At 35.1% G+C, this 25,820-nt stretch overlaps 1 protein-coding gene across 1 annotated transcript in view; it reads right to left on the bottom strand.

Annotated features, from left to right (window-relative positions):
• GPM6A (glycoprotein M6A) overlaps positions 1 to 25,820 on the bottom strand; it is a 111,592-nt gene that overhangs the window by 36,769 nt on the left and 49,003 nt on the right. The window contains exon 2 of the mRNA XM_032187288.1: positions 4,081 to 4,273. Coding sequence (XP_032043179.1) covers positions 4,081 to 4,273 — 193 coding nt within the window. The remainder of the gene's footprint in view (positions 1 to 4,080; positions 4,274 to 25,820) is intronic.

The raw sequence follows: 25,820 nt of genomic DNA, 5'->3' as shown, positions 1-25,820 counted from the left end.
GAAGGTAGTCCTTATCAAAAGTCCACTCACTGACAATTCAAAGTGTTTTGATTGTTTTGGTTTTCAGTAAACATCCAATTTATTAAAGGTCCACACATTTAGAAATGACTGTAAAGAGTGAAGATCTACGCTCAGCTCTGTGATTTTTGAAGATATTCTCTATCTGTAAGGACTACCTGTTTGTACAATATGTACATGTATTTTAATACTTCTGATTTCTCTTAATTTCCAAGAGTTTAGAATATTTGATTTACCCACACCACTTTGAAGAATTTCAAATCAGTCTGTAATCCAGTACTCTGAGACAAAATTCTTTTACAAAATCCTTGTTACTTTTTAGAACCTATTGGTTTTAGAACCATATTATAGACCAGGACTGTTTTTTTTTTGTCTGTTTTCCAAACAAGTGTTCAAAAGGGAGTTCATTACTGTAACCCATTGCTATAAAAGCACTATTTCTACCCTACCTAGCATCTCTGCAGGATGTTTCCAGTATCTTAAAATATTAACAATGATTACTCCATAATTTAACTTGGGAAATCATCAACTTGAGGAAATCAGTTTAACTGTCTAGTATTTAAGGAATTTTAAAACCACCTGGAAACCCACTCTTAATCTTTCAAAATTATGAATATGTGCTACTCATTAATATTTTCAAAGCAAATATGAAATGCAGCTGATATGTACAACCTGACTGAGGGTTCATGAATCTAGAAGGAAAAAACATGTATGCTCTGCTGAGCTAGTGCTCAGACTGCCTCTTTTGCCTCACAGAGCTGCTGCTATTGGCTGAAGCCTCAAGGGCAGGTCCCTCCAAGGTGACTTGAAGGCCTCATTATAGGTTTTTAATTAATTCCACCCTCCCCAAGCATCAGAATACTATGTGGGATGGGGGCCATGAGCTGCTTCTCATGGGGCTGGTAGGGCAGGATTGTGGCCAAGGCCCATCCCAGCACCCCTGCTGGGGGCAGCCCTAGTCCCATCACCAAGTGTCCCTGTGAGGCACCAAGGGAGGTGTTGAAATGGGTAGGGTACAGGGAGGCTGGGCCCTCATGGCCCAGTTTTTGCTGCTGTTACTGTGACACTGACCTTTCTGAATGCTTTGTTGTACTTTGGCTTTTCTTTCCAGGCACATAAAGTGTGCTTCAGACATCCTTTGTTTATTCTCTAGAGAGAAGCTCCATTCTCTATAGGGGTCTGCTCCTTCTTTTAAATTGCAATGAGTAACTATATTGACAAAGATAAAGGATGCTTTGTGAGCTGTTATTGAGCTCAGAACAAACACAGTTGTGGTCACAGCTAAAAAAGCCCTTATCTCTTACCACCTGCACAAATAGTTCTCAGATATGGATTGATTTTTATACTGAATGACATTTGAAATCCACCATGCTAATAAATATATATAGACAGCAACCATTAGCATGATGAAACAGAATCTAACACGCTTCGCTCCACTGCAGCATTTCTCTCGCACGTTTATCACTGAGGGACGGGCTTCAGGTCAGCCTGACACAGTTCAGAGCAGCAGAAACATTAAGAGACGAAATGGCTTACATAACCTAAGTGTAATTTAGTATCACAACCTGTTAGATCTTTTTATTCTTATTATTTGTAAACAGAAAAAAAAAATAATAATGTTGCTTTTCCATTTAAGTATGCATAGTTTTAAGAATGTAGAAACTGCACCACTTGTTTCTACTTTTCTGCCTTTCAAAAGAATAGAGTTACTGCAGGGCTTTTGCATTGCCAACTGTTAATCAATAGTTATGACAAAATACCGAGCACTGCATCACCCTACAGTATTATTTATAAAGCAGAGTACTATCTGTTTAAGCCGGTAAAAATTTGACAATTGCATATTTCCTAGAGCTTATCCAGTTACCAACAATGGCTCATCTGCTTTTAAAAATATTACCTTCTCCTCCCTTTAAGACATAATTTTAGAGATATCTTTCACAAATGAATAAACTGATCTTTTGATCCTAGTATATCTTTCAAATAAATATTTTGTTTTAGTAAGTCTTTAAGTAAACAAATGGACAAACCAAAAAGCTCCTGGAAATGCCAAAAAACTAAATGACAAGAAAAAAAAATCACCTTTACGCTCTCTTAATCATTTCCAGTGAAATTTGAACAATATCTCCAGTTTGATATTTTCTTTATTTGATAGAGGGAAGCTACAAAACTTTCTGTAAAGAGAAAGCATCAATTTGTGGCTGTTCTGCACTAATGGCTTCCTAGGGACTAATAAAATAAGTTAGAGCCTAGTAAGAAGATTGATCTTTCATTCAGGATAACAATGAACCTTAGCTGCCAAGTCAAGTCAGACCCATTATTTTAAATGACAAGTCAAAAAGCTCAAAGCAGAAGTCACATATTTCCCATCAACCTAATATATTATCATACAAGAACATTTAAATTCCTCAGTCCTAGACAGAAGAAATTTGCATGTGGTGAAGCAGTCATGTACTTATTTAGTAAATTCCTCCTTCTGGCTACTAGTTCCACAAATATTGCTAGGGTTCACAAAGAAGCTTTGGGAAGGATGTTGACATAGCACTGCACAAGTCAAGAGATTTCAGATTCATGAAATGTGATACATCATGAAAACAGTGGAACCAGGTCAGACTGTACACCTCTCTTATTCAATTTCCTATCTCAAACAACAGATATAAAAGAGTAAGAACTGGCAAGACAATAGGATAATTCCACATTGCTCTTTCAGCATCTGGGACTTCCTGAGCTGGATAAGTCTATATGCCATTAGAAACTGTCAATGGATTTGTTTTCCAAGATTATCCATTATTTCCAAGATTTCCCTTGAAACCATATAAGATTTTGGCATCCACAGTATCCAGTTAGTTCCACAGGTCTGCTATACAATTGAAAAAACATCACTCCTTCTGCCTTTTGATCCTGACACCTGCTAGTTTCCTCTGATACCTCCTACTTCTTGTACTGGAAAAGAGACAATATATCCTTACTTCCTTCAGGACATTTACAGACCTCTTATTCACCTTTTCTCTAGCTCTAGTGTAATTAATGTTTAACCATATAGCCTCTATTACAGAACTCTAATCATTCTTTTTTGCTTTCTGTGGTGTATCAAAGTTGGGGGGACAAGAACTGTGCACAGTATTCAGGATATGGATGAAAGGATATGGATTTATACCATACATTTACCATTATAAAATTCTGTTTCTCTATGACTTTCCCAGTAATTCTTGTATTTGATTTGATTTTTGACAACAGCTAAGCCCTGAGATTACATGGAAGTATCCATTGCAAGATATCAATGTTTTGATGGATGATCAAATCACTTCTCCAAAAAACATATAAGGAAAATGCTTACAAAAGTGTGGGTAGGATTCTTCCACTTTAGTTAGGAATACTAGCAGCCAGATAGGAATTTGGATTTCAATTACCCAGGAAAATCACATTTGAGTGAGACAATAAGATTATAATGTTTAGAGTAAACTTCTTTATTAAATGCTATTAATTTACTTAAGTGAAGGAGACTCCCAAAAAAAGTAACATTGAAAATTTTTCACAAAGGCCTTCCATAAATAAGTTTTAAGAGTAGAAAAGCATGAAAGCTTCAAAATAGATGAATTCTAGGAAAACCAGAGGCAACAAAAGTTTGACACTACAAGCAGTAAGGTTCTGCACAACACTTCAGTTACTTCCCTGTTGCATTTATTCCCAGAACTGATCTGTTACTTGTTATACACACCTGCTTCATTTGCTTGGACTGCAGAGTAGAAAATTTTACACGTTTCAGCAAATAATTATCACAGGATAAAAACAAACATGTTGTATGGAACAGGCCTGTCAATATGTGAAGTACTCTTAGTATTAAATGATAGTAAATTGCATTAAAAATTGCTTGTAATTAGAAAAAAAAAAAAAAAAAAAAAAAATCAGCTCTATCAAAACTTCATCTGAGCTTATCCAACATTAAATAATTCTTTCTACAATGTTCATTACAACAAAATTTCTTGAGTTAAATTTATATGCCACATGGAATTTTTCATCAGTTTTCACAGAAAATGAAAAAAATAAAATAAAGTATTAACTTACATGGTAAAGACATCAATAACATCTCCTGCAACTCTTGTCATCTCAAAGTAGGTTTGCAGAATGTTGACAGTTCCTGAAAGTGCTTCATGTCCACAACCACAGAACAGCGCAACGCCAGCATACAGCAAGATGGTAGCAATCAAAGATGCATAGGGAATACCTCCCAGGCATTTGATGCAACATTCAAAGCACCCTACATGAAAAGAAAGTTGTACGTTAACATAACAAGTAAGGAAAAAAAAATAAAGAAAAAGAAAATAAAAAAACTTTTTCTTTTGAGAACTGCTTCTGTAAAGTGAAGAGAGATTTGATCAGATATAATAATCCATCATTTCAGAAAAATCTGTGAGAGGACAAATGTTAATTGAACTTCTGAGTTTTCTCAGTTGATACTTGACCTATTAAATGTAGAAGGCCAGCTGATTAACATGAAATTTTAAATAGTGAATTCCTTGTACAGTTTCATGTTTTTTCTCAGAGCAGATTAGTGTCAGTTCCAGGTTATTCCAATATTCACAATACAGCTGTTAGATTACTGAGGAGGTTCCTCAATAATAGGGAACCACAGAGAGTATCCTATCCAATTCCTTCCATCGCCATAGATTTACTCCATGTTTTTCATTTGCACATACCGACAACAGAATTTCTCCACCCCATAGCACCATTTTGAGGGTGTAACCAAGTGTTCACTTGCTGGAATACCTCACAATAATAGATGAAGATATGCACTCAAAAGGCACAGATTAAGAAACAGTTGTAGAAACTGAACTTTCTTGCCACTTATTTACCTTACTAAGTGAGGGCAATTGCTCTTGATTTATACCAGGACAACCCTTCCTCCAGCCATTGATCTCTAAACTGATGCTTAGTTCCACAACAAACCCTCTCCCCAGCATGCATGCTCAAGTTTCTGGCACTACTTTGCTTAGTTTGACAAGCAGCTTCACAAATGCAAAATCTCTACCAAATCTCTCCAGTTCCTTAACAACTTTTACATCCTGTAGAGCCCTTCTTATTACCTTCTGGAAGGACAGAAAAGACAAAAAGGAACCTGTGGCAGAGGTAGAGCAGACAGAATTGAGTAAACACTCGTTTATCATTTATCTAGTTCTTCCACAGGCCTACTGGCTACTTACTTAATGAGTAATTCTAGAGTTTGCAGTGTTGTCAAACCAACACAAAACTAAAGAAAAGCAATGAATCTTACAAACCAGATTTTAAAATGGATATCACGTATCATTCATAAACCACAAAAGGTAATGAGCTGTAGGTAACATTTGCTCCAATTCTTTTCTTTAAGCTGTTCAGAATGTGAAAATAGCTGTTTAATAACAGAACAAAAGAAATGCTGTTTTAACTAGCAAAATGCTTTTGAACCACCAGTACAGAATGTGACTCAGCTGTACCATGTATGTATATGTCTGTATGACAGTGACAGCCATTCAGAGCTCTGAACACCATATTCACAAGGTAGCTACAACACACAGAAATAATTGCTAGAAAAGATTTTTAAAATTGTATAGGGTTTTGATGCTTGTTTTCCTCTGGAAATAGAGGCACCAGTACTTTCAAACTTTTTACTCTGCAAAATGAGCCTATTTAACCTCATACAGTTCAGCATTTATACTTACTATTCTTAAATTTACCAATATTTTTCCTCAGGCAAAAATCTAGATCTGCTGGGACTATGTATTTCTACACAAATGATAGGAAGTAATTCAAAGTACCATTCTTCTTTGGTACTTGAAACAGGAAGAACTGCATTGATCTTTTTTTTTTTATGTCATTACACAGAGAAAATGTAATAGTTTTTGACAAGACAAGGAATTTTATTTTAAGTGGATAATGTTGAACTCCAAATACCGGCTATTTTTAGCTACCAAAATTAATGTTTCATCGCATACATCCATTATCCAGTCAGAGAAGATCTCATAGGCAGCTACCTCAGCTCCTCTCAGTAGAATCTTTACTGTCTATTATTAGTAATACTCTTGGTATAGGTATATAAAATTCTGTTTTAAAAGGCTTGTAAAGTGTTCTTTACACAGTCTTTGTCTAGACAAATCTGTGTACTATGCTTACACTTTTTGTGTGTATGTGTGCAAGTATTCTAACGTACATCCAAGTGCACCAGCCAAACTTAATTTGACCTCATCTGTTTATGTGATCTTTTTTCTACATTAAGGAAAGAAATGATTCAGACCTTGAGCAGAAGCAGAAGCTGTGATTGTGATTTGCTAATTATCCACACAAATCGCATCATCACAATCATTTACCTTCTTGTGCTTGAGTGATATGTGAACTCTTTCTCCTTAGTGCAGGATATATAACCGACAAATAATTTTCTTTCTATTTCTAATTCTTCTAAATTTTCTTTTATGTTTGCAAAACCTCCTTGTGAAAGTGCCAACAATAGTTAAAAGGGAAAAATGTATTGGAAAGCATTTTTTTTTCTATGGGAAAACAGTAGCACAGTCATCACCACAACCTTCAAAGAATTACTTTGCAAACGAATTTAAGACTACCTTTTTAATTCTAAGTGCATGTATAGATTGTGACATTATTTCTGTTCACTATTATTTTCATTGAAAAGGGTGTGAAACTGTAGGTTATATAGCATTTTAATAGTGCAATTAGTACAAAACAAACCAAACAAACAAACCAATGCACTCCCTCAACTCATATTGATAGTCTCTTGTTCTGAGTCATGGATAACAATGGCAGCTAAAACCTAACAAGGGCAACAGACTTTGTAATTTTTGTACACTACTTAAAATTAGCTATAATTTCATCCAGAACTGTCCCTTGTTTTTATTAACTATTCAAAATTCCAGTTACAATTACACATTGGAAAAAAAAAAAAAAAAAAAAGCTTTTGCTAGAGAAAAAAACCCAGACCAGTAAGATCATTAATAATCTATCACAGTATCACAGTACATTCTATATCAGAAGTATAAATTAGAATTGCATTTTCATCAGATGCCTTCAACATATTTGTTCAATTATATTCAAGGTAATTAAATCTCAAACGGATTGCTTAAATGGGTTCCAAATAATTCAGTTTTAATGCACAGTGGTACTAATATGAAATATGCTTCCCAGTCAAAAAGAAGAAATATTATTTCAAGAAGCCCACAATAGAATAACTGTGCTGTTCAAACAACTATATTTAGCAAATCCACCTGTCAGAGAGATCTATAATTTCTATGTTACCACCATCTGATATAACAAACTTCCAAAGACAAATTAAAGATGTATAATTGGGCTAAAAGATATTTAAAAGACAGTTTTCAACTAATATTAAAGACACACCTAAATTTAGTAAACATGGTTTTAATTCCTACCAAGCACACAGCATGGCAATTTACACAGCAAGCAATAAAAGGTACTTTCTTTCTCCTAGATTAGGAGTGACATATATGCCATTACTTCTCCCAGAGATAACAAACATGTTTCTGTTGTGTTCCATCCTCCTGAACTATACTGAAATCTGAAAAAAAAATGACTGCCTCTCTTCCTGGGAAACTGATACAGATTTGGATATGGGTAATATATATACATAGTTCTATCATAATTTTCAACATGGAATAGAAATAAATTTATATATATATATATATATATTTATACATACACACACATTGAATTGAATATATCTACAAAAGTAAATAGGGATTAACAAGTACATACTGAGCCCCCCACCTCTCAACCCCCTCCCAGAAGACTGTGTTCAGCTCTGGGGCCCCTGACACAAGAAGGACATGGAAGTATTAGAATGAGTTCAGAGGAGAGCCACAAACATGATCAAGGGGCTGGAGAACCTCTCCTGCAAAAACAGGCTGATAGAGTTGGGGTCATACAGCCTGGAGAAGAGAAGACTCCAGGGAGACCTTAGAGCAGCCTTCCAGTACCTAAAGGGGGCCTTACAGGAAGGCTGGAGAGGGACACTGTCACGGAGGGTAGTGGTGGGACAAAGGGTAATGGCTTTAAACTGAAAAGAAGGTAGATTTAGATTAGGTACTCTGTCACACTAGCCTGTACTCCTTCATCAGGCAAGATTTTTCAAGAATAAATACCTTGTTGGCTTTCTCTGTGGCACCAAAATACTCTGATAAAGTATCCTAAAAAATGATGAGAATTACTAGATACCAAAATGTCAACAAAAGAGAAGGCTACATGATTTGCCCTTCTTAGCAGAACACAGATCTAAGCTATTGTGATAGCAGAGAATCAATGATTTGGCAGTAGAGGTTCATCATGAGTCATGACCAAAGGCCTAGATTTCATGTAGTGAAGATGCATTTGAAGGTTTAGCTGGGTAACATCACAAAGAGCCACTCTCTGCACCTCTTCTACTACACAAGTCTTGGCAACATGGGAAAGCTGTCTTGAATTGACTGGAACTACATGTTTAAAGCAAAATGCCTTATCAACCTTGCTAGTCAAACTGAAATTTAGCCTTTCTTTTCATCACTTTTTTTTTTCATATTATTTGACAGGTAAATGATCATCCTACATGCTGTATGCTTCCTTTAAGGTACTAGTGCCACCTTTCCCAACCCTGTCATTTGTAATTGTAACAAAGAACTTAAATAAGTGAAAGCTCCTGGCTGCACATCTCACAGCTTGTCAAGGAAATTGGCTCAGTTACCACTTAGGTGCCTACACAAACCTCCATTTGGTAAGGTATTGAGAATGTGCTTGACTGTAAACATGTGGCCTGTCTCATAAACTTAAAATCAAATTAACACTATAACTTCAATAAAAGACAGAATAGGAGACAAATATCTGACAGATATCAGAATAGGAGACAGACAGATATATATCACAACTATGTCCAAATAGAATGACCTCATCCTTGAATAAATTGTTCTTTCTAGTAATCACCTATGAAAACACTTAAAGTCCACAAATATAAGTGACAATAAACAGTACTAGTTTGTAAGTGTTTTTATGCCAATGACTTTTTTTTTCTTTCTTTTTAAACTTATTGGAATGACAAGCCCCTATAAAATACTTCCCATCTCCTTGTCCTTTTATCCAACTGCCACCATCTTTGCTGCTTTTCCTTAAGCCTATTTATATTATTTGACAGTTGTATTATACAAGTAGCTGCAAAATCTAATAAGAATGAGAACCTGGCTGCTCTATATAAAGAATAATTATAAAAGTGGACACAAACTGGACATTTCCTAACATATTTAACACACTAGGACACTTCCATTATTACCAGGTACTTACCAGCTAATGAAAACTGTTGTGTAGCTCAGAGCTCACCTATGATCTGAACTGTGCTTTGAAATTGTCTTGTTTCTATTTTTCAGAGAAGGAACAGGAGTGACTCCCATTCTTTATTCAGTGCCTGGAGTTGTAATGGAAAAAATTGAGGCCTAAAAAAAACTAACCTTAATTTTGTTTTTCCAAAATATCAAAATCAAGTCTCTGCCTCTGTTTCCTTCCAGCTTTTTCAGGCAGCCAGCTCAAGTTTTAATAATGCCTTGAAGACTACAGGCAATTTCAGTGGTGGCTCTATGGTAGACTTTTTGCTTGAGGGACAATATGTATTTGAATGATGGAATGGTTCTAGAATGATACTGTTTTATAGTGACAATATTAATGATGTTGAAATCACAGCTCAACAGAATTTATTCTTAATGTTGACTGCTGATGGTTTAGCAGAATGGCGTAGGGATCTGTACATGCTTCAGAGTATTTTTTTCTTTTTTTCATTATTTTTTTTATACCTGGACAAATGCATTTTGCAGTGTGAACTAATGCAAAATTTCCAGAGAAAGTACTAATTCAAATTTTTGATGCAAATACATATAAAAACATATTCACTCACACCTTTGAATTAATCTATGAACATAAATGAAGACTCATATTTATGGGACACTGACAATTGTGACAATATACAAAAAACTGGGTTTTAATTAGCTGTTATATACTCTTCAGTACATTAGGTTTATTGCTGTTTAATGAGTCAAATCTTAATCTAACAGTTCATAAGCATTAAAGTTATGGACACAGAGCAGTCCCCTCCTGAAACACAAGCCCATAGGGTATAACATGCTCAATCTTTGTTATTTTTAAAAAATACTACTGCTTGAGCTAACACACAATTGTCAGCTTCAAAATCACTCTAAAGCTAAAGGGAATGAAGGAAAGTAATTCCCCAAAATACGATACAAACAATTTGGTCCAATTTTCACACTAACAAAGTTTCACACTAACAAAATATAGCAATTAAAATGCTTTGCCCATTACATTTACTTTTTATATCATGTAATTTAGATTTGTGTGGTGAATAAATTGGTTATTAATAAATAAGTTAAAAACTTGTTATATGTATCAGTAATGCATAGATGATGACTGAAACTATTGTAGATGCCTATAACCATGTTTTTGATCTGCTGGAAACAATAACGATTTGTAAGAGAACTGATTTTATATAACATTAAGAATTGTATTCTCATTATAAAGTGAATGGCAATGTTATGGAACACAAAACTAGAAAATAAGTATTCTTTTCATCCCTCTCACTTAGAGTTCATAGAACTAATTCCACCTCCTCATCCCTGAACAAAGGTATTTCTCCCAAATGGAAAACTACTATGTAGCATGTACTGAAATGTGTGATTCTGCACTATTTTTTCCTCATTCACAAATAGGCTGAGTTCCACTGGGCTTTAAGCAACTTTTTTTTTTTTTTTTTTTAGCTCATTATCCAAATCTTGCAATCCAGAGAACATTCTTCCATGAATTTTCTGTGCATTCATCTGTTTAAGTAGAACATTATATAAACTTTCAGTGGTATTCATAAATTACAACTTTTAGAGAAGGTAACATCCCCTTTCTTTCAGGTGGTGGAACAGAGGAACAAATAGGGTAATTAGCAAATAACTTTTCATGGTAGTCCTCATGATAGTATCATAGAATGGCTCTGAGTTGGAAGGGACCTTAAAGATCATCTAACTCCAACCACGCTGCCATAGGAAGGGATGCCACTCACTAGATCAGGTTGGCTAAGGCCCCATCCAGCCTGTCCAGGTATGGGGATAGCTTGAATATGATTTTTCAGAGTACTTACATTTATATAAGACCTTTATGTGATCAAAGCACACTTTACTGATGTCATTTACAGTTGTACATGCTTAACATTCAGAAATAATGAAAATGCAATTAGAGGATTTGTGAATACTTTGTTCTCAGCAGCTGTTCAGGACATAGAGGAAATAAGTATATAAGGACAATATCAAATATTCAGCTGCTTTAAATGATCTCTAATTCTTTATAAACTTTTCCACTACTAAATCTGATAGTGCACGTAGGTTTTGCAGTTGTTAGCTGATAGCAGTGAAATGCTGCATCTCTGAAATACTGAGCTCTTGGATGTGGTAGTGAGTGAAAATTTCTTTCATCTGGCATCACATAGACCTTGCTTTTTATTCCACATCATGTGCAATTTCTGATCCTATATCCTCCTATTTTCCATTGTTCTTATCTCAAAATCGTCTTTTTGACTTTATCTGCTCCCTTTACCTGCAGACTGTCTCCACCCTACTTTCATCCCTTTGAACACATATTTGCCTGAGAAACAACCATAACAGATAATCGTGCTCATTCTCTGCAAAGCTGAGAGAGAGCAGGATCATCTGCTCTGTGGGATGAGTGGTGGAAATGCAGCTTCATCTCCCTCTTCTCCCCCCAGCCTTTGTTCTACCTACCTAATTCCATCACTCCTCTCCAAGGCATTGAGATACTCCTCAATGAAACATGCACACACAGTTTGTATTTATTATCCAAAAGGACAGAATAATGTCAACTAAAACAGAAAAAAAAAAAAAAAAAAAAAAAAGTAGAAATAAAAAATAGAAAGCTCCTGTCTGAAATTTTGAATATTCTGAACATTTAGGTCTGGCAATAAAACTATAGTCTTTTAATGGAAGCATTAGGTAACTTTATATATGACTGTCATTTCAACACCTCAAGAAAAAAAAAATAAATAAATAAAAAGATGAAGGAATAGACAATGATGGGACAGACAAATGTCAACCTTCTGTGTTGTCTGAATAATCCAGTCATGACCTGACCAGTTTTAAGGACAACAGTTCCATAAAACTAATGAATGCCATCTTGTCTATTTTTCAGAGTAAGTATGTGAAAATGTGTGAAACTTTGAATGTGTGTTACAGTCCTCTATATGACAAATAATTCTTTAATCCCATTTAACACAAACTTTTGAATCTATCAATAAACAGTTTTGCAGACAAATAAAACACAGAAATCAAAGTGTAATTAATTTAGAATAAACAATTTAAAGGTATGATTTACTCAATACAAATTTATCCATTCACTTTTTTTCAGTTATAACAACTATAACCATACAGGTCATAACCAAAGTCTCTAATGATCATATTAACCTCAAAAAAAAATCACTTGAATTGAGTCATTATTGACCAATTCCTCTACCAAGATCTTGAAATAAGTTATGTACTTCTTTTGAACAAAAACATCTGTAGTAGCCAGACATCCATTGGCTTCAAAACAGACCATACATATAAAACCTAAGCCAGATCTCACTAGAGTTAGACAACATCTATTACTGACTCCAGCAGGAACAGTAATTTCAGCAAGTACTCAGTGAAGGGACAATTTTTAAAGAGTAAGAGTATGAAAATCTGTATCAAGGAAAATGACCCTAGATGCATAAGCTCTCATTTACCATGTATCTCCTGTTCCACTGATGTGCTATACAGCATATTTACTCTGTAGATCTTCACAGTTATTCCACTGCTATGGGACGCTCTCTAATCTCATTTTTCACAGCCAAACATACCTACCTTCCTGTAAATTATTTCACTGAAGTAGTTCCAGAAAAAGAAATGAAGCAAAAATCAAGACAGTATAACATATGCAAAATAAAACCAGGGATATAATGAAGCAAATATTAGGACTTGAGCAGTGGCAGTCTTAAATTCTGTTAATAATGTGTAATATCGGTATTAGATTTCCCTTATTTAAAACATTTTCATTTTTTTTTAAGTTTTTATTTATTTATTTGTAAACCAAAGAAAATTTCCAGGTAGTGTGCCAGTCTGCCTTTGAGGTACAGATGACTTTTGCTTATTCTCTCAAAAGGTTTGAGCTTAAAAGATTTCTAATGTAATATATCATCCTATCAAACACACTGGTGATTTAAAATAAGGTCACTACAGAAAGTGAACAGCTGCTTTAGGAATAGAATCATAGAATCATAGAATCATAGAATATCCTGAGTTGGAAGGGACCCTTAAGGATCATCAAGTCCAACTCTCGACACCGCACAGGTCTACCCAAAAGTTCAGACCATGTGCCTAAGTGCACAGTCCAATCTCTTCTTAAATTCAGACAGGCTCGGTGCAGTGACCACTTCCCTGGGGAGCCTGTTCCAGTGTGCAACCACCCTCTCTGTGAAGAACCCCCTCCTGACGTCCAGCCTAAATTTCCCCTGCCTCAGCTTAACCCCGTTCCCGCGGGTCCTGTCACTAGTGTTAATGGAGAAAAGGTCTCCTGCCTCTTGACAACCCCTTACGAGGAAGTTGTAGACTGCGATGAGGTCTCCCCTCAGCCTCCTCTTCTCCAGGCTGAACAGGCCCAGTGACCTCAGCCGTTCCTCGTACGTCTTCCCCTCCAGGCCTTTCACCATCTTCGTAGCCCTCCTCTGGACACTTTCCAACAGTTTCATGTCCTTTTTATACTGTGGTGCCCAGAACTGCACACAGTACTCGAGGTGAGGCCGCACCAGCGCAGAGTAGAGCGGGACAATCACCTCCCTTGACCTACTAGCGATGCCGTGCTTGATGCACCCCAGGATACGATTGGCCCTCCTGGCTGCCAGGGCACACTGCTGGCTCATATTCAACTTGCTGTCTATCACGACCCCCAGATCCCTCTCTTCTAGGCTGCTCTCCAGCGTCTCATCGCCCAGTCTGTACATGCAGCCAGGGTTTCCCCGTCCCAGGTGCAGGACCCGGCACTTGCTCTTATTGAACTTCATGCGGTTGGTGATCGCCCAGCTCTCCAACCTGTCCAGATCCCTCTGCAAGGCCTTTACGCCCTCATTTGAGTCCACAACTCCTCCAAGTTTGGTGTCATCAGCAAACTTGCTCAAAATACCCTCTATTCCTACATCCAGATCATTTATAAAAATATTGAAAAGTACCGGCCCTAAAATGGAGCCTTGAGGGACCCCACTGGTGACCGCCCGCCAGCCTGACGCAGCCCCATTTACCATAACCCTTTGGGCCCTGCCCGTTAGCCAATTGCTCACCCATCGTATGATGTTTTTATTTAGCTGTATGGTGGACATTTTGTCCAGTAGGATCCTATGGGAAACCGTGTCAAAAGCCTTGCTGAAGTCCAAAAAAATCACATCAGCTGGTTTCCCTTGGTCCACCATACGGGTGATCTTATCATAAAAGGAAATCAGGTTAGTTAGGCAGGACCTACCCTTCACAAACCCATGCTGGCTGGGACCAATGACTGCTTTGTCCCCCAGGTGCGCCTCAATGAGTCCGAGAACCAACTTCTCCATGATTTTACCAGGCACTGACGTGAGACTGACAGGCCTGTAATTGCTAGGGTCTTCTTTCTGACCCTTCTTGAAAATTGGCACAACATTTGCCAGCTTCCAGTCTACCGGGACCTCTCCAAATTCCCAGGATCGTTGAAAAATAATTGATAGAGGTTCCGCGATGACATCCGCCAGCTCTTTCAGCACCCGGGGATGAATCCCATCCGGACCCATGGACTTGTAGGGATCCAGGTGGAGTAGCAAATCCCGCACACGTTCAGGGTCAGTTGGGAGTTTGTCATCCCCACCGTCCCGGTCCTCCAGCTCAGGGCACCCTGGGTCCCGAAGCCCATCATCGGCATTGAAGACAGAGGCAAAGAAGGCGTTAAGCGTCTCTGCTTTGCCTACGTCATCGTCTGTGAGGAGACCTTCCCTATCAAGGAGCGGCCCTATGTTTTCTTTAGTTCTCCTTTTTCCATTTACATATCTAAAAAAACCCTTTTTATTTTCTCTCACAGACACAGCCAGCTTCAACTCTAGCTGTGCTTTGGCCACTCGAACTTTCTCCCTACAAACACGAATACATAGCTGTTATCACCCATAGAAAAAATAACAGACATTTCTCTTTCTTACAGCAGTGATTTTTACCTAACATTGTTTTTGCAAGTCCCACGGTGAATAAGGTCAACCATTACTTGATGAGTATTACATTTGTATTATCTACATTTTATAAGTCTACTTATTCAGAAATCACAAACTGAATAATGTGAACTCCTATTTAAAATATAATTTTAATATTATGTATAGTTTAATTAAAGCATACAAATGAAACAGAAACTTTAAAATTTAAAAAATCAATGGCATATATATGTATACATATTTCCTGAAAAGGCTAAATGTTTAGTGGAAAGGAAAATATATAATTCTCTAACCTAAAATTAAAAATGTATAAGTCACTATGTAAAAACAATTTTAAAAGAAAAAAAAAAAAAAAAAAAAACTTCAAGTGTTACTGAGATCATGTATTACAGTCTCTTCAACACCATTCTAATAGCAGTATATTTTACTACTGGAAAATTTTTCTGGAAAATTAAAAAAAAAAAAGTTAAAAGGTCAACAGAAAGAAATGTTTGAAAAAAATAAAAAGATAAGCATATTTGAAAAAAAAAACTTAATGTTAAAGATATATATCTGTTACTATCGTACTTACCTGTAAGTATCTACATAATTTAAATTGTATTTTTAACAAAGAGAATGTGTGTCTTTTATGCTGTAGCATTTTTGTGCTCTAATGAAACTAAGTAATCCAAAATACTACCTGTTGAAGAGAGGATATAAAAGTTTAATCACAGGAAAAACTTTTTAATTATTTTTTAAAGACTCAAACAATATTTTAATTTATTAATTCCATAGATTTTTTCTAACTAATATTAATCAGGCAACAGTTATATAACTTTGTCAAATTCTCCATGCCAACTCAATTACTTCGTATTTTACAGATTGTTTATTTATGTATTTCTTCTACAAAGAGTACTGCCATTTTACCATTGATGATAAACAGAATATATTTTTATCAGGACTTCCTCTGCGGCAGTCCTTTTAGCTTCATTTTTTCCTCCTTATTTCTTTTTCAGCTTTTTCTATGGCTAACCTCTTCACCTACTGTTCATGTCAATTTTTTTAAAACTTCCATATGAAACTCTTCCATTAAAATGCATTATTTATAATTAGTAATTAAACTGCCTTTATATTTAATAACAAAGCAGAGGCATAGTGCTCATAATACCACAGGATTCTTATAAAATGCAAAGGTCAAATTCTGTCCTTAACTGACTTTGGTGTTTTGACTTAGGTAAACATTTATGCAAAATGTGGCCCTTAATTTACTGATCTGTATTTTTTTTCACTGTAAATACAGAAGAAAAGGAAAGAAGCCAAGTTCTGCATTCTTGTTCCTTAAAGTAATGGATAGAAACTGTAAAATCCTATGCAGGTTTGGTGCAAACACTCTTGAAAAATCTGTTCATAAAAGGTCACAGTACAGTCACTGCTGTTCAAGGAAAAATAGCAAGAAGACTTACAATTGTTAGGTCTAGATTTGGGAACACAAGGATGAATCCTACCTCCAGGGATTACGAGTATGCCTCTTCATTACTGCAGGCACACACCTTTTGTGGGAATGGGAAACTCATTGTGCACAAGAACAGAACTATGTTGCACTGCCTGCAGTGTGCCAAGAGGATACAGTCAGGGCACCCACATTTGCAAATGGAAGAATGCAAATGGAAGTCTTTTCTGCCTAATATCATCCCCACACACCAAAAGTAGACAATATCCTGACTGCCTCTCGACATTATTTTTTTTAAAGTGAGGGGATATTCATAATGCCATACAGTCTGGCAAGAAGGAGTTCTGTCCATATTTAATGATATTTTAATACCTTCCCCCACCCTCTAACACTCCAGAAAATATTAAAAAAAAAAAAAAAAAAAAAGTTTGAAGGGAAAAATATGATGTTAAGATATTTTTCAGACCTTTTGTCTTTCAGGACATAAAAAATTTATATGAGGCGTACAACTCCTGTTCTCCTGTTCCTTTTATTTTAAGACACTGAGAAAACACTATGGGAACAGTTTTTGGGACATTATGAAAATATGTATTATTGGTTTTCTCTGATGATTTCTAAAACAAAGTATTAAAATTAAGATAACCTTGCTACTTTGCCTCTTCCATTACCTGTTCTGTGTGAAGATACTTAAAGAGTACTGAACTTCTCATTTGTAATTACACACATTAGCTGGATCTCAGAAAAGGTTGTTCTAGTTTACTTGCTAATACTTGGACTCCATCTTCCATGAATGGGCAACACAGAACAGAGCCCTAAACTTCACATTGGGAGGTACTTAAGAAGTTGGAAGAGGGCTTTCTGGCAAATAAAATCCTATACACATGGGAAATGAAACAGAATTTGTAAAAATCTTTCTTATTAAATTTATCGGTGCCATTGTCATTCATGCTATTTCAGAACACAACTTATTATTTTTCTTCATTTTGCTAACACCTACAAACATATTTCCCAGGACAGGCAACTCCTTCTTTCTCATGCTCTGCAGTCAAATTCTTATCCCTTTAGCTAAAGAGAAATGGTTGCAAGTGGAAGGAAACAAATAAAATCAGGTCTCATTTTATAAATGACATACAAAGCTAAGCCCCAGATGCAATGAAAAAGCAGAGACTGTGGTCAAGCAGGGCAACAATACAACATCTGAAATTTAGTCCTCATCTTCTCCAATGATGAAAAGCATTTTCTCCTTTGAAAAGAGCTAATAGTTTTCAGCATGTTAGATGTCACCTTCAAGAAATTGCTGGTAAGTCAACTATCAGTATTTTGTCGATTTGTCTAGGGAATGGTTCTTTAAAGGTAACATAGTCTTGAATTTTCAGTGAACTGTAGTTATTCTGATTAGATATCAACAACACTGAGAGCATACCAACAAGCAGAATACTAAATATGCATAAGAGAAAAAGAAAAGTTAATGGCATTCATGTTCTGACTGACAGTTTACAACAAGACATCTTAGAAGACAACAGTACACACATTTTCTACTTTTTTTCTTTTTTTTTTTTTTTTTGAAACACTGTTGATTTGACAATTTATATTGTATGAACAGGAAATATATTTATATTTTATAATATATTTTATAATATATTTATATTGTATCCAACATTGAAAGCTGCAAATGTCTGTTTGCTAAGATACACAAAACACAAGCAAATTGCAAACAGCTCATGCTTTAAGTGTTATGATAAAGAATATTTGAATTGTACATTCTTTGCTGATAACAATGACTTTCAGTGACTTACAAGTTTGTTTCCACAGTTTACTAAAGACAATGTCTTTTTCATTACAGACAGCCAAATCTAAGAGCACCTGAGTGCTGAAGAATGCCTGCAAGTTCTCTCCAAAGTCAGTGATCTCTCTCCCTAAGCAAGGATTTCAGATTTGTATGTGCTGCAGGCAAACATCACCAGGGAGTACTATGAAAAGTGCTCTAACTGCTATTGTAACAAGTGGAATTGACTATAATTCCACATGCTGCAGATAAATATCATCGGAAATTTTCAAAATTATGCTCAGATCACTGCTAGTCATTCCACTGCATTTTTATAAAAATTAGAATCTGATATTCAATTTTATTTTAATTCAGGGAGCATATCCAGTAAGTTACATGCAGTAGCAGAAAGGTTTTTGCAAATTGCTTTTCAATCATGCATTAATTGGAATTGGGCTAGGTTACAGCCACAAGCACACAGGGAACAAGAATTCAGCTGCCTCCAGGGATTTCATCAGTTTCCTGACCTAGCAGAATTCACCCAAAGAGATGATGAGGAAAAAAAAAGTCAATTTGTGGTAAACGATTCCATCACTGAACACCCAGAGCAGAGTCACTTTTTGAATAGCTACACAATTCCTGGTGGGCAAGTCTCAGCGTGGCTGCAGAACATATGGTCAGGGAGGCAGCTATATATGTACAGAATTTTTAAAGGGAAAATATTTAGAGAAAAAAAAATGCTACAAGTTTACCTTAAAAATAACATCCCAGATAAAGTCTCCAAACAGACACTACCAACTAGTTTCCATGCTGAACACACAAACACATAGGGAAGCTGGAAGCAATATATTTCATCGTTACATAATTTCTCACATGCCTTTGCTTATCCTTGTTTCAACATTTCATGCCAGGAGGTTTATACAGTTAAAGATACAAAGAAAAAAAAAAAAATATATATATATATAAAAATATATGTATATTTGCTTTTCTGTATATGAAAAACCACCAAATTTTTTTCATCAGACTTTGAAATCTGAAAATTTAGGCCACTAGCAGTGGACTCAGCTATATGCCCAATTATTTACAATTATGGGAAAATAATTTTGTGTCCGTTGTTTTATTTTGTTTTTAAAGACAGGTTCATGAAAATCAGATTTTTAATAAACAGTCAAAATATGCTGAGTAGGGTAAGATATTGTAAATGATGTTTTTTTCCTTAAAGAGTCAGTGATGACTGTGTCACAAAACATTTAGCAGAAATAAATGTGTATGTATATGTATATATATATATAATGTAGAAGTCATGAACTACCCAAAGTGCAATCACCACTCTAGGAAGGATCTTGTGAAGTGACTAAGTCCATTCTCAGATCCTCTAGGATAACTTGTGACAGTTATTTACCTTATATGTTCTTCTTTTTTACTCTAGTACTCTGGAGTTTACCTATTTTTGTGTGTGTGTGTGTGGTTTTTGTTTTGTTTTGTTTTTTTCCCAGAGAGCATGATAGCAAAAATTCATATTTGTTTTGTGACCCACAAGCACATGCAAATTAACAGAACTCTGTTATTCTAGTCAGTTGCTTAATGTATTTACATGGTCAGTAGTGCTGCCTTGCATTTGACATTGCTGAATTTTCCATATCATTTAAAATTTATTTTGACAAATTCAATAAATCTAAGTTTGTTCTCCATCATCCTGCCAGTCTGGTATTAATTTTGGTATTTTCTAAATATATCAGAAAACATCTGTATCAGAAAACATCTGTGCAAAGGTGAAGGAATGCTATAAAGATAAAATATCTACTATTTTGTATGCAAGGGATCAGAGATGGTTGCAATCTAAATAAATAGAAAATAGTATAGTACAGAATTAAACTCATCACATATTTATCATCCTCAAGTGTATGATAGACATGGAACTGCACAGCCTGAGAATGTTCTCTATTGATACAGTGTAGGTATTTTTTATTATATGTTCAGTTCTCAAGCATAGATTTCCTAGCAGGCCTCACACATTTACATGTGTTATGTTTTGCATTAATGAAGAATTTTGTCGGTTTACACTATATGTAATTAAAACAATGTTGACAAAGTCCAGATATTCAAAAACTGTACATCTTAAGAGAACAGAACTAGTAAATGTTATTTGTAACAAAGAAAAGAACTCTAATGCAATTAGGAAACAAAAAACAAAACAAAACAAAAAAAAAAAACAAACAACAATAACAACAAAAAAAACACTATTCAATCAGTGTTGTTAAGGTTGGAGGAATTGTTGTAAAGTGAATTTTAGTGATACTTTTAGTGATACTTTAAGATTCCTGTCCAGACAAACTCATCAGCACATAAATGATTTAAATAAGTAATTAAGTAGGCAAAGTATTACAATATTTAAAACTTGCAGAACCCAGACAAGTTAATGAAGTAGTACATTCATGTATAATTTGCCATCCTTCCCTATTCCCCCACTATCCTAAGCATTAGGCTTGTCTTTCTATGGAGCTGGATCAAAGCTGCTTTTTTTATTTTTATTTTTTTTTTGCTCATCTGCCAAGGTTGCAGAATGATGTGGAATAAATGAACACCTGCTCTTGAAAAGGAAGCTATCTGAAATGCCAGGCTTTGGCATGATCATTGTAGAATGTGCATTATCACCCAGAAAATCTGTTACAATGGCCAGTTGCCAAAACATTTGTTCCCAATGAAGCACAGGTCAAAATTGCTGTCAATAATTTGTCTTTATAAGACAAAGAATCAAGTAGAAACCAGCCAAAGTGAGTGCATATACATTTGTGCAAATAAATTAATAGAAAGATCTGAGATCCTTCACTCCTACTAACACTAAACAGATAGGAAATAGTGTATTTTCATTGATACACCAAGTAATGATTATGTCAGAACTGAGTCATGAGTTCATTATTCTCCTTGGGGAAGGAAAAAATGAAACTACTTTATTAAAAAAATAAAAATAAAAAATAAAGGAAACAACCTAACAACCTTTGATAGCAAAAAAAAAGTGGTACAACATCTCCCTTAATTTGCAGTTAAAAATATGTATATAAAAAAAAAATGTATATAACGTTTAGTTTAATTACCTGCTCTGTTTTGAGACATGCAGTCTTCCTTGTCTGTTCTGATACCCCATGTGTGTAGCACTTTGTTAAAGATTAGTGTGGGATAAGCTGTAAGATTTCAAAGCTTTCTGGCTTTCTTAATTCAGACAAAATGAGTTCTTACACTCTATCATTTCCTGATAGAGCACTGGCAAATAACTTCAGGAATCTTAGGAATTATATTTGCAAGTATATTTGAATTCAAAAGCTACTTCTGCAACGATGAACAGTGGTCTAGCAACTTTTATTAAAATCATACTTCTAAAGTAATGTTTTGAATGTCAGAAACTACTTAAACTTAATGGGGACATATACTTTGAGTCAATAACTAATTTATGGTTCTCAAAAGCTATGTTTTTTTAGTATACAATGACTTTAAAGCCACATACCATGTATGCTTAGAAGTCTTATATTTAATGGCTTGGATTATTCATTCAAGCAGATTAACTTAGTCAAATATATCAAAAATTTAATATAAGAACTTTTTTATCTATGGATGTTTATTCAGAAAATAATTGTGCATCTCATAGCACTCCATATTTATATTTATTTTGATCATAGTAATGGTCAAAATAAATTGACCTTACAAAAATATTGAAAACATTCCTAACGGAAACTTTAACAATAAGTAGAGCAAAACCAGGTATCCCTAAGGAACAATTTACAAAGCAACTTTCAAAGAGTAAAGGGAAAGACAAATTTTGGTATACTTATTATCAAAATTATCAATATTCAGCTAAGGGATTCATTAGGCAAGTGTAACAGATTCATGCTAACAGGATGATACTTTGTATTAACAGGGAAATTATTTTCATGGATCATTATCAAATTTCTTCTGACTTAGTATTTGTTTAAAGATAGAGTCTGCTCTGTCAGCATCTTTCAGAAATCTAGTTGTCTTGGAAGTTTGCAAAGAATACAACTTTCCAGGACCTATTTGGCATCCATAAATGTGATACAGAATCTTAAATTTTATTTTGAAGACATCAAAAGGATAAGCATTTTTCTCCCTGTTTTAAAAAGAACAGTATTAAATAAAACAGTAACTTTATTCTAAAGATGATAACAGTAACTTCTCTTCCTTAACTGAAGAAAAAAGACAGTTAAGGGTTTTTGGTTTTGATCTTGATAAAAGCATTTGCTGTATTCAAGATTAAGTGATGAGCTGGCTTAGCTGAGCATTATTTCCAGTCTTCAGCCAATGGTCTGACACTAATGCTTTAGCAAAATTCCACCAACTTTTTTTTTCCTGATACCATTATCTCTGTGTATTGGGTTGAATCTGAGAGCTCCTTATCTACTGATTTTTTTTCCACAAAACGTCTATGTCTTGATGACTGTAAAACCAGGTCATTGCAGAGTTTGGCTAAGTGTAAGACACATCATTGACATCGTTGTCATATAAACCTCTGGTAGTCTATACAAAACTTTAAAGAGAGCATAAAGACATGTACAAGAAAAGAACCTGAATGACAGTCCATCTCCATCATTTCGGGGTGGGGGGGGGGGGGGAGAGAAGTATGAGTGTGCTCTCCTACAAATAAAGGAGCTTATTATAAATGTTAGTGTTTGTCATATTTGTTTGCTATATTAATTATTTCCTTCCCTTAATCTCTTTCCTTTCCTTCCCTTAATAGTCGACATACTATTTGTCTTGGGACAATTAATTACACGTCTTCTACCACAGAAGTAGAACACTACATTTCTCACTGACCATCAAAAATCAGTATGATAGATGTTGATTTCACAGATAATAGCTTAAAGGTATCTCAGGGCTTCCAATTGAGCAATTAGCTCAAACTCTAACCCTTATGGATTCCTAGTTGTGGCAATCTTGCTTCTTACTTGTAAATCTGATTTCATTCTAACCTCTATACTATCATTATATCAAACTTTAGTTTTGAATATTTTTTCTTTAATTTTGTTCTTGTTCAAAGGATTTAACAGCTTTACCATTCAAAACAGTTCTATTGGTCATAGCATGGACTACACAGCTATGTCTGAGTAGATGGGTTTTTTTGCTTTCTCAGCTATGGCAGCTATAAAAGCAAAGAGGTTCCTGGCACTTCACAAACTGTGAAGAGCAGATTTTGTACTAGCTTTTTACTTTTTCACACAGTTAAAAGAACCATAGTGACCTACCAAGCTTGTATGGGTTATAGGTTATTTTCAGTGCTAGCATTCTGATGATGCAGAGTTGTAAAGCTCTACTAGATGTCATGAGAAAGGTATAAAAGGAGTAAAATATGCTGATTCTCTCTTTACTCCCTAACCCTGAAGGGAACAACAGAACTGTCTGGAACATCTACACTAAGTATAGTAATATTTGGGATGTGGAGATTTTCACTCTATCATAAGATAGAAGATGAGAAAGAATACACCTCCAGAAGCCATCTAGACCATTTCCTGATTAAATAAGTCAATAAACAAGTTTTCATGTTTAAAACAATTTCTGTAAGCATGCAAATATTTCGTTGTCAGCATTTCTACATCCACTAATTTAAGGATGTTCCTGGTGTGAAAAATTGAATGTCCAAGATCTTACAAATCAACAATGAAATACAACATTTGTGGAAACTAATAACAAACACACACCTTGAAATTCAAGAAAATATTTTCATGTGAATGTTTTCATGGATATTTATACATCTAGAACAGTTAAATAACTGTTTCTTCATCACAGATGAACATAACAGTGACACACCTTCCTGATTTTAAAATGGTAAAGAATGTTCTGTAGGAATACAACTTCTTAACTTTAGATAAGCAAGAATTAAGATAATTCTTTGAAGGTCAATGTTATTCTATCACTCTTTGCTAGTATGTCAGTATTACAACAAAAATACATGAAGGCTTTGAATGTACTTTGGAGAGTAACAGAATGGAAAGCTCTTGTGTTTTTCTCAGCTGAAATGTTATAAATAAACAACCTCCTGACACCTAAATTCTAGATACGTCAAAGCTCTCCTTCTGCATTAGATGCCATTTAAGATTTTTGTTTTCATTAGCACTACTATGAATCTATTACATTCAGTGAGGTAACACAGATAAAAGATTTCATTGATACATTTAGTTTATCCGAATCTCCTAATCTATCAGTATGTCTCTTTTTCTCTATCAGAACTGAGAGAGATCTTCACAATGGCCTTCTCAAGTTTGCAAAGCTGGAAGAAAAAAACCAACCAACCAACCAAACAAACAAAAACAAACATATCCTATTAGATGATATAAGCACTACTCTGTCCTGTAAGATACAGGATGTAACAACTGAAATTTTAGCACTAGTTTTGCCTGCAAAAAGTACACATTAAATGCAAGGCAAGATCTGGAACCTACATTCATTTCCAGAAGGTCACAGAGTGCAGATATTTTCACTTGCACAGTCCAATGAAATGGGGCAGTGGAAGAGCTGTTTTATTAAGGTCTCTACAGCTGCAACCTAGAAAGAAAAAGGCTTTAATAGACAGGAGAATTCTGTTCCAGCTGTTCACTCACTTACAGGGAAATCTGCTAGCAGAATAATGTGAAAATGCTTTGAAAAATGCTGAATGAGAACTCCTAAACATCTATTGTTAGGAGAGAAATAATTCTTCAAGAGGAAGGGATAATGTGGGTTGGATTTTTGCAAGTTGGCAATATGCACATTTCAGTAATTTACTGTCCTTCTAGGAAGTTTAGAACTCTATCAAGCCTATAGTATGTATAGAGTACAGAAGGCTTATTTGTATTTCAGGGTATTTAAATAATATAAAATAAAAATAATTCTTTAGCAGGAGAAGTACAAACTAGAAAAAAAAATAATGTATATTTCTGGAAGCTGAAGACTTCAGGCTGCACTCTGTAAAATATAATAAATCACAATGCTACCTACTTTACTGCAAATACACTGCAGAACTTAAGTAAACAGTTCCTGAAGAGTCAGAAAAACCTCTAGGTATTTTCTCAACTGTCAGGAACACTGCAGTATTTCAAACTTCAGATATTTTAGTTTGAGGATATTTAAACAGCTTTTGCTGCAAAATCCATTCACTTATCAGACTCCTTCATTCTCTACCCACCTCTTCTTGGACATTCTCTTCAATCATTTCTATCTAAACTCATTGAATGCTCAGAGTTACAACAGCCAGTTTGATTTTTGTTATACTGATGGAAACTGGCATCCAACACAACCAGAATACTTTGTTACCAGATGCTTTAATGTCCTTCACTGCATCAAGTCACCAAATCATTCACATATCTAGC

Source organism: Aythya fuligula, chromosome 4 (assembly GCF_009819795.1).
Source record: "Aythya fuligula isolate bAytFul2 chromosome 4, bAytFul2.pri, whole genome shotgun sequence".
In the NCBI taxonomy this organism is placed as follows: Eukaryota; Metazoa; Chordata; class Aves; order Anseriformes; family Anatidae; genus Aythya; species Aythya fuligula.
The sequence above is the reverse complement of the archived record's forward strand: the minus strand, read 5'-3'. Positions and strand labels throughout refer to the sequence as shown.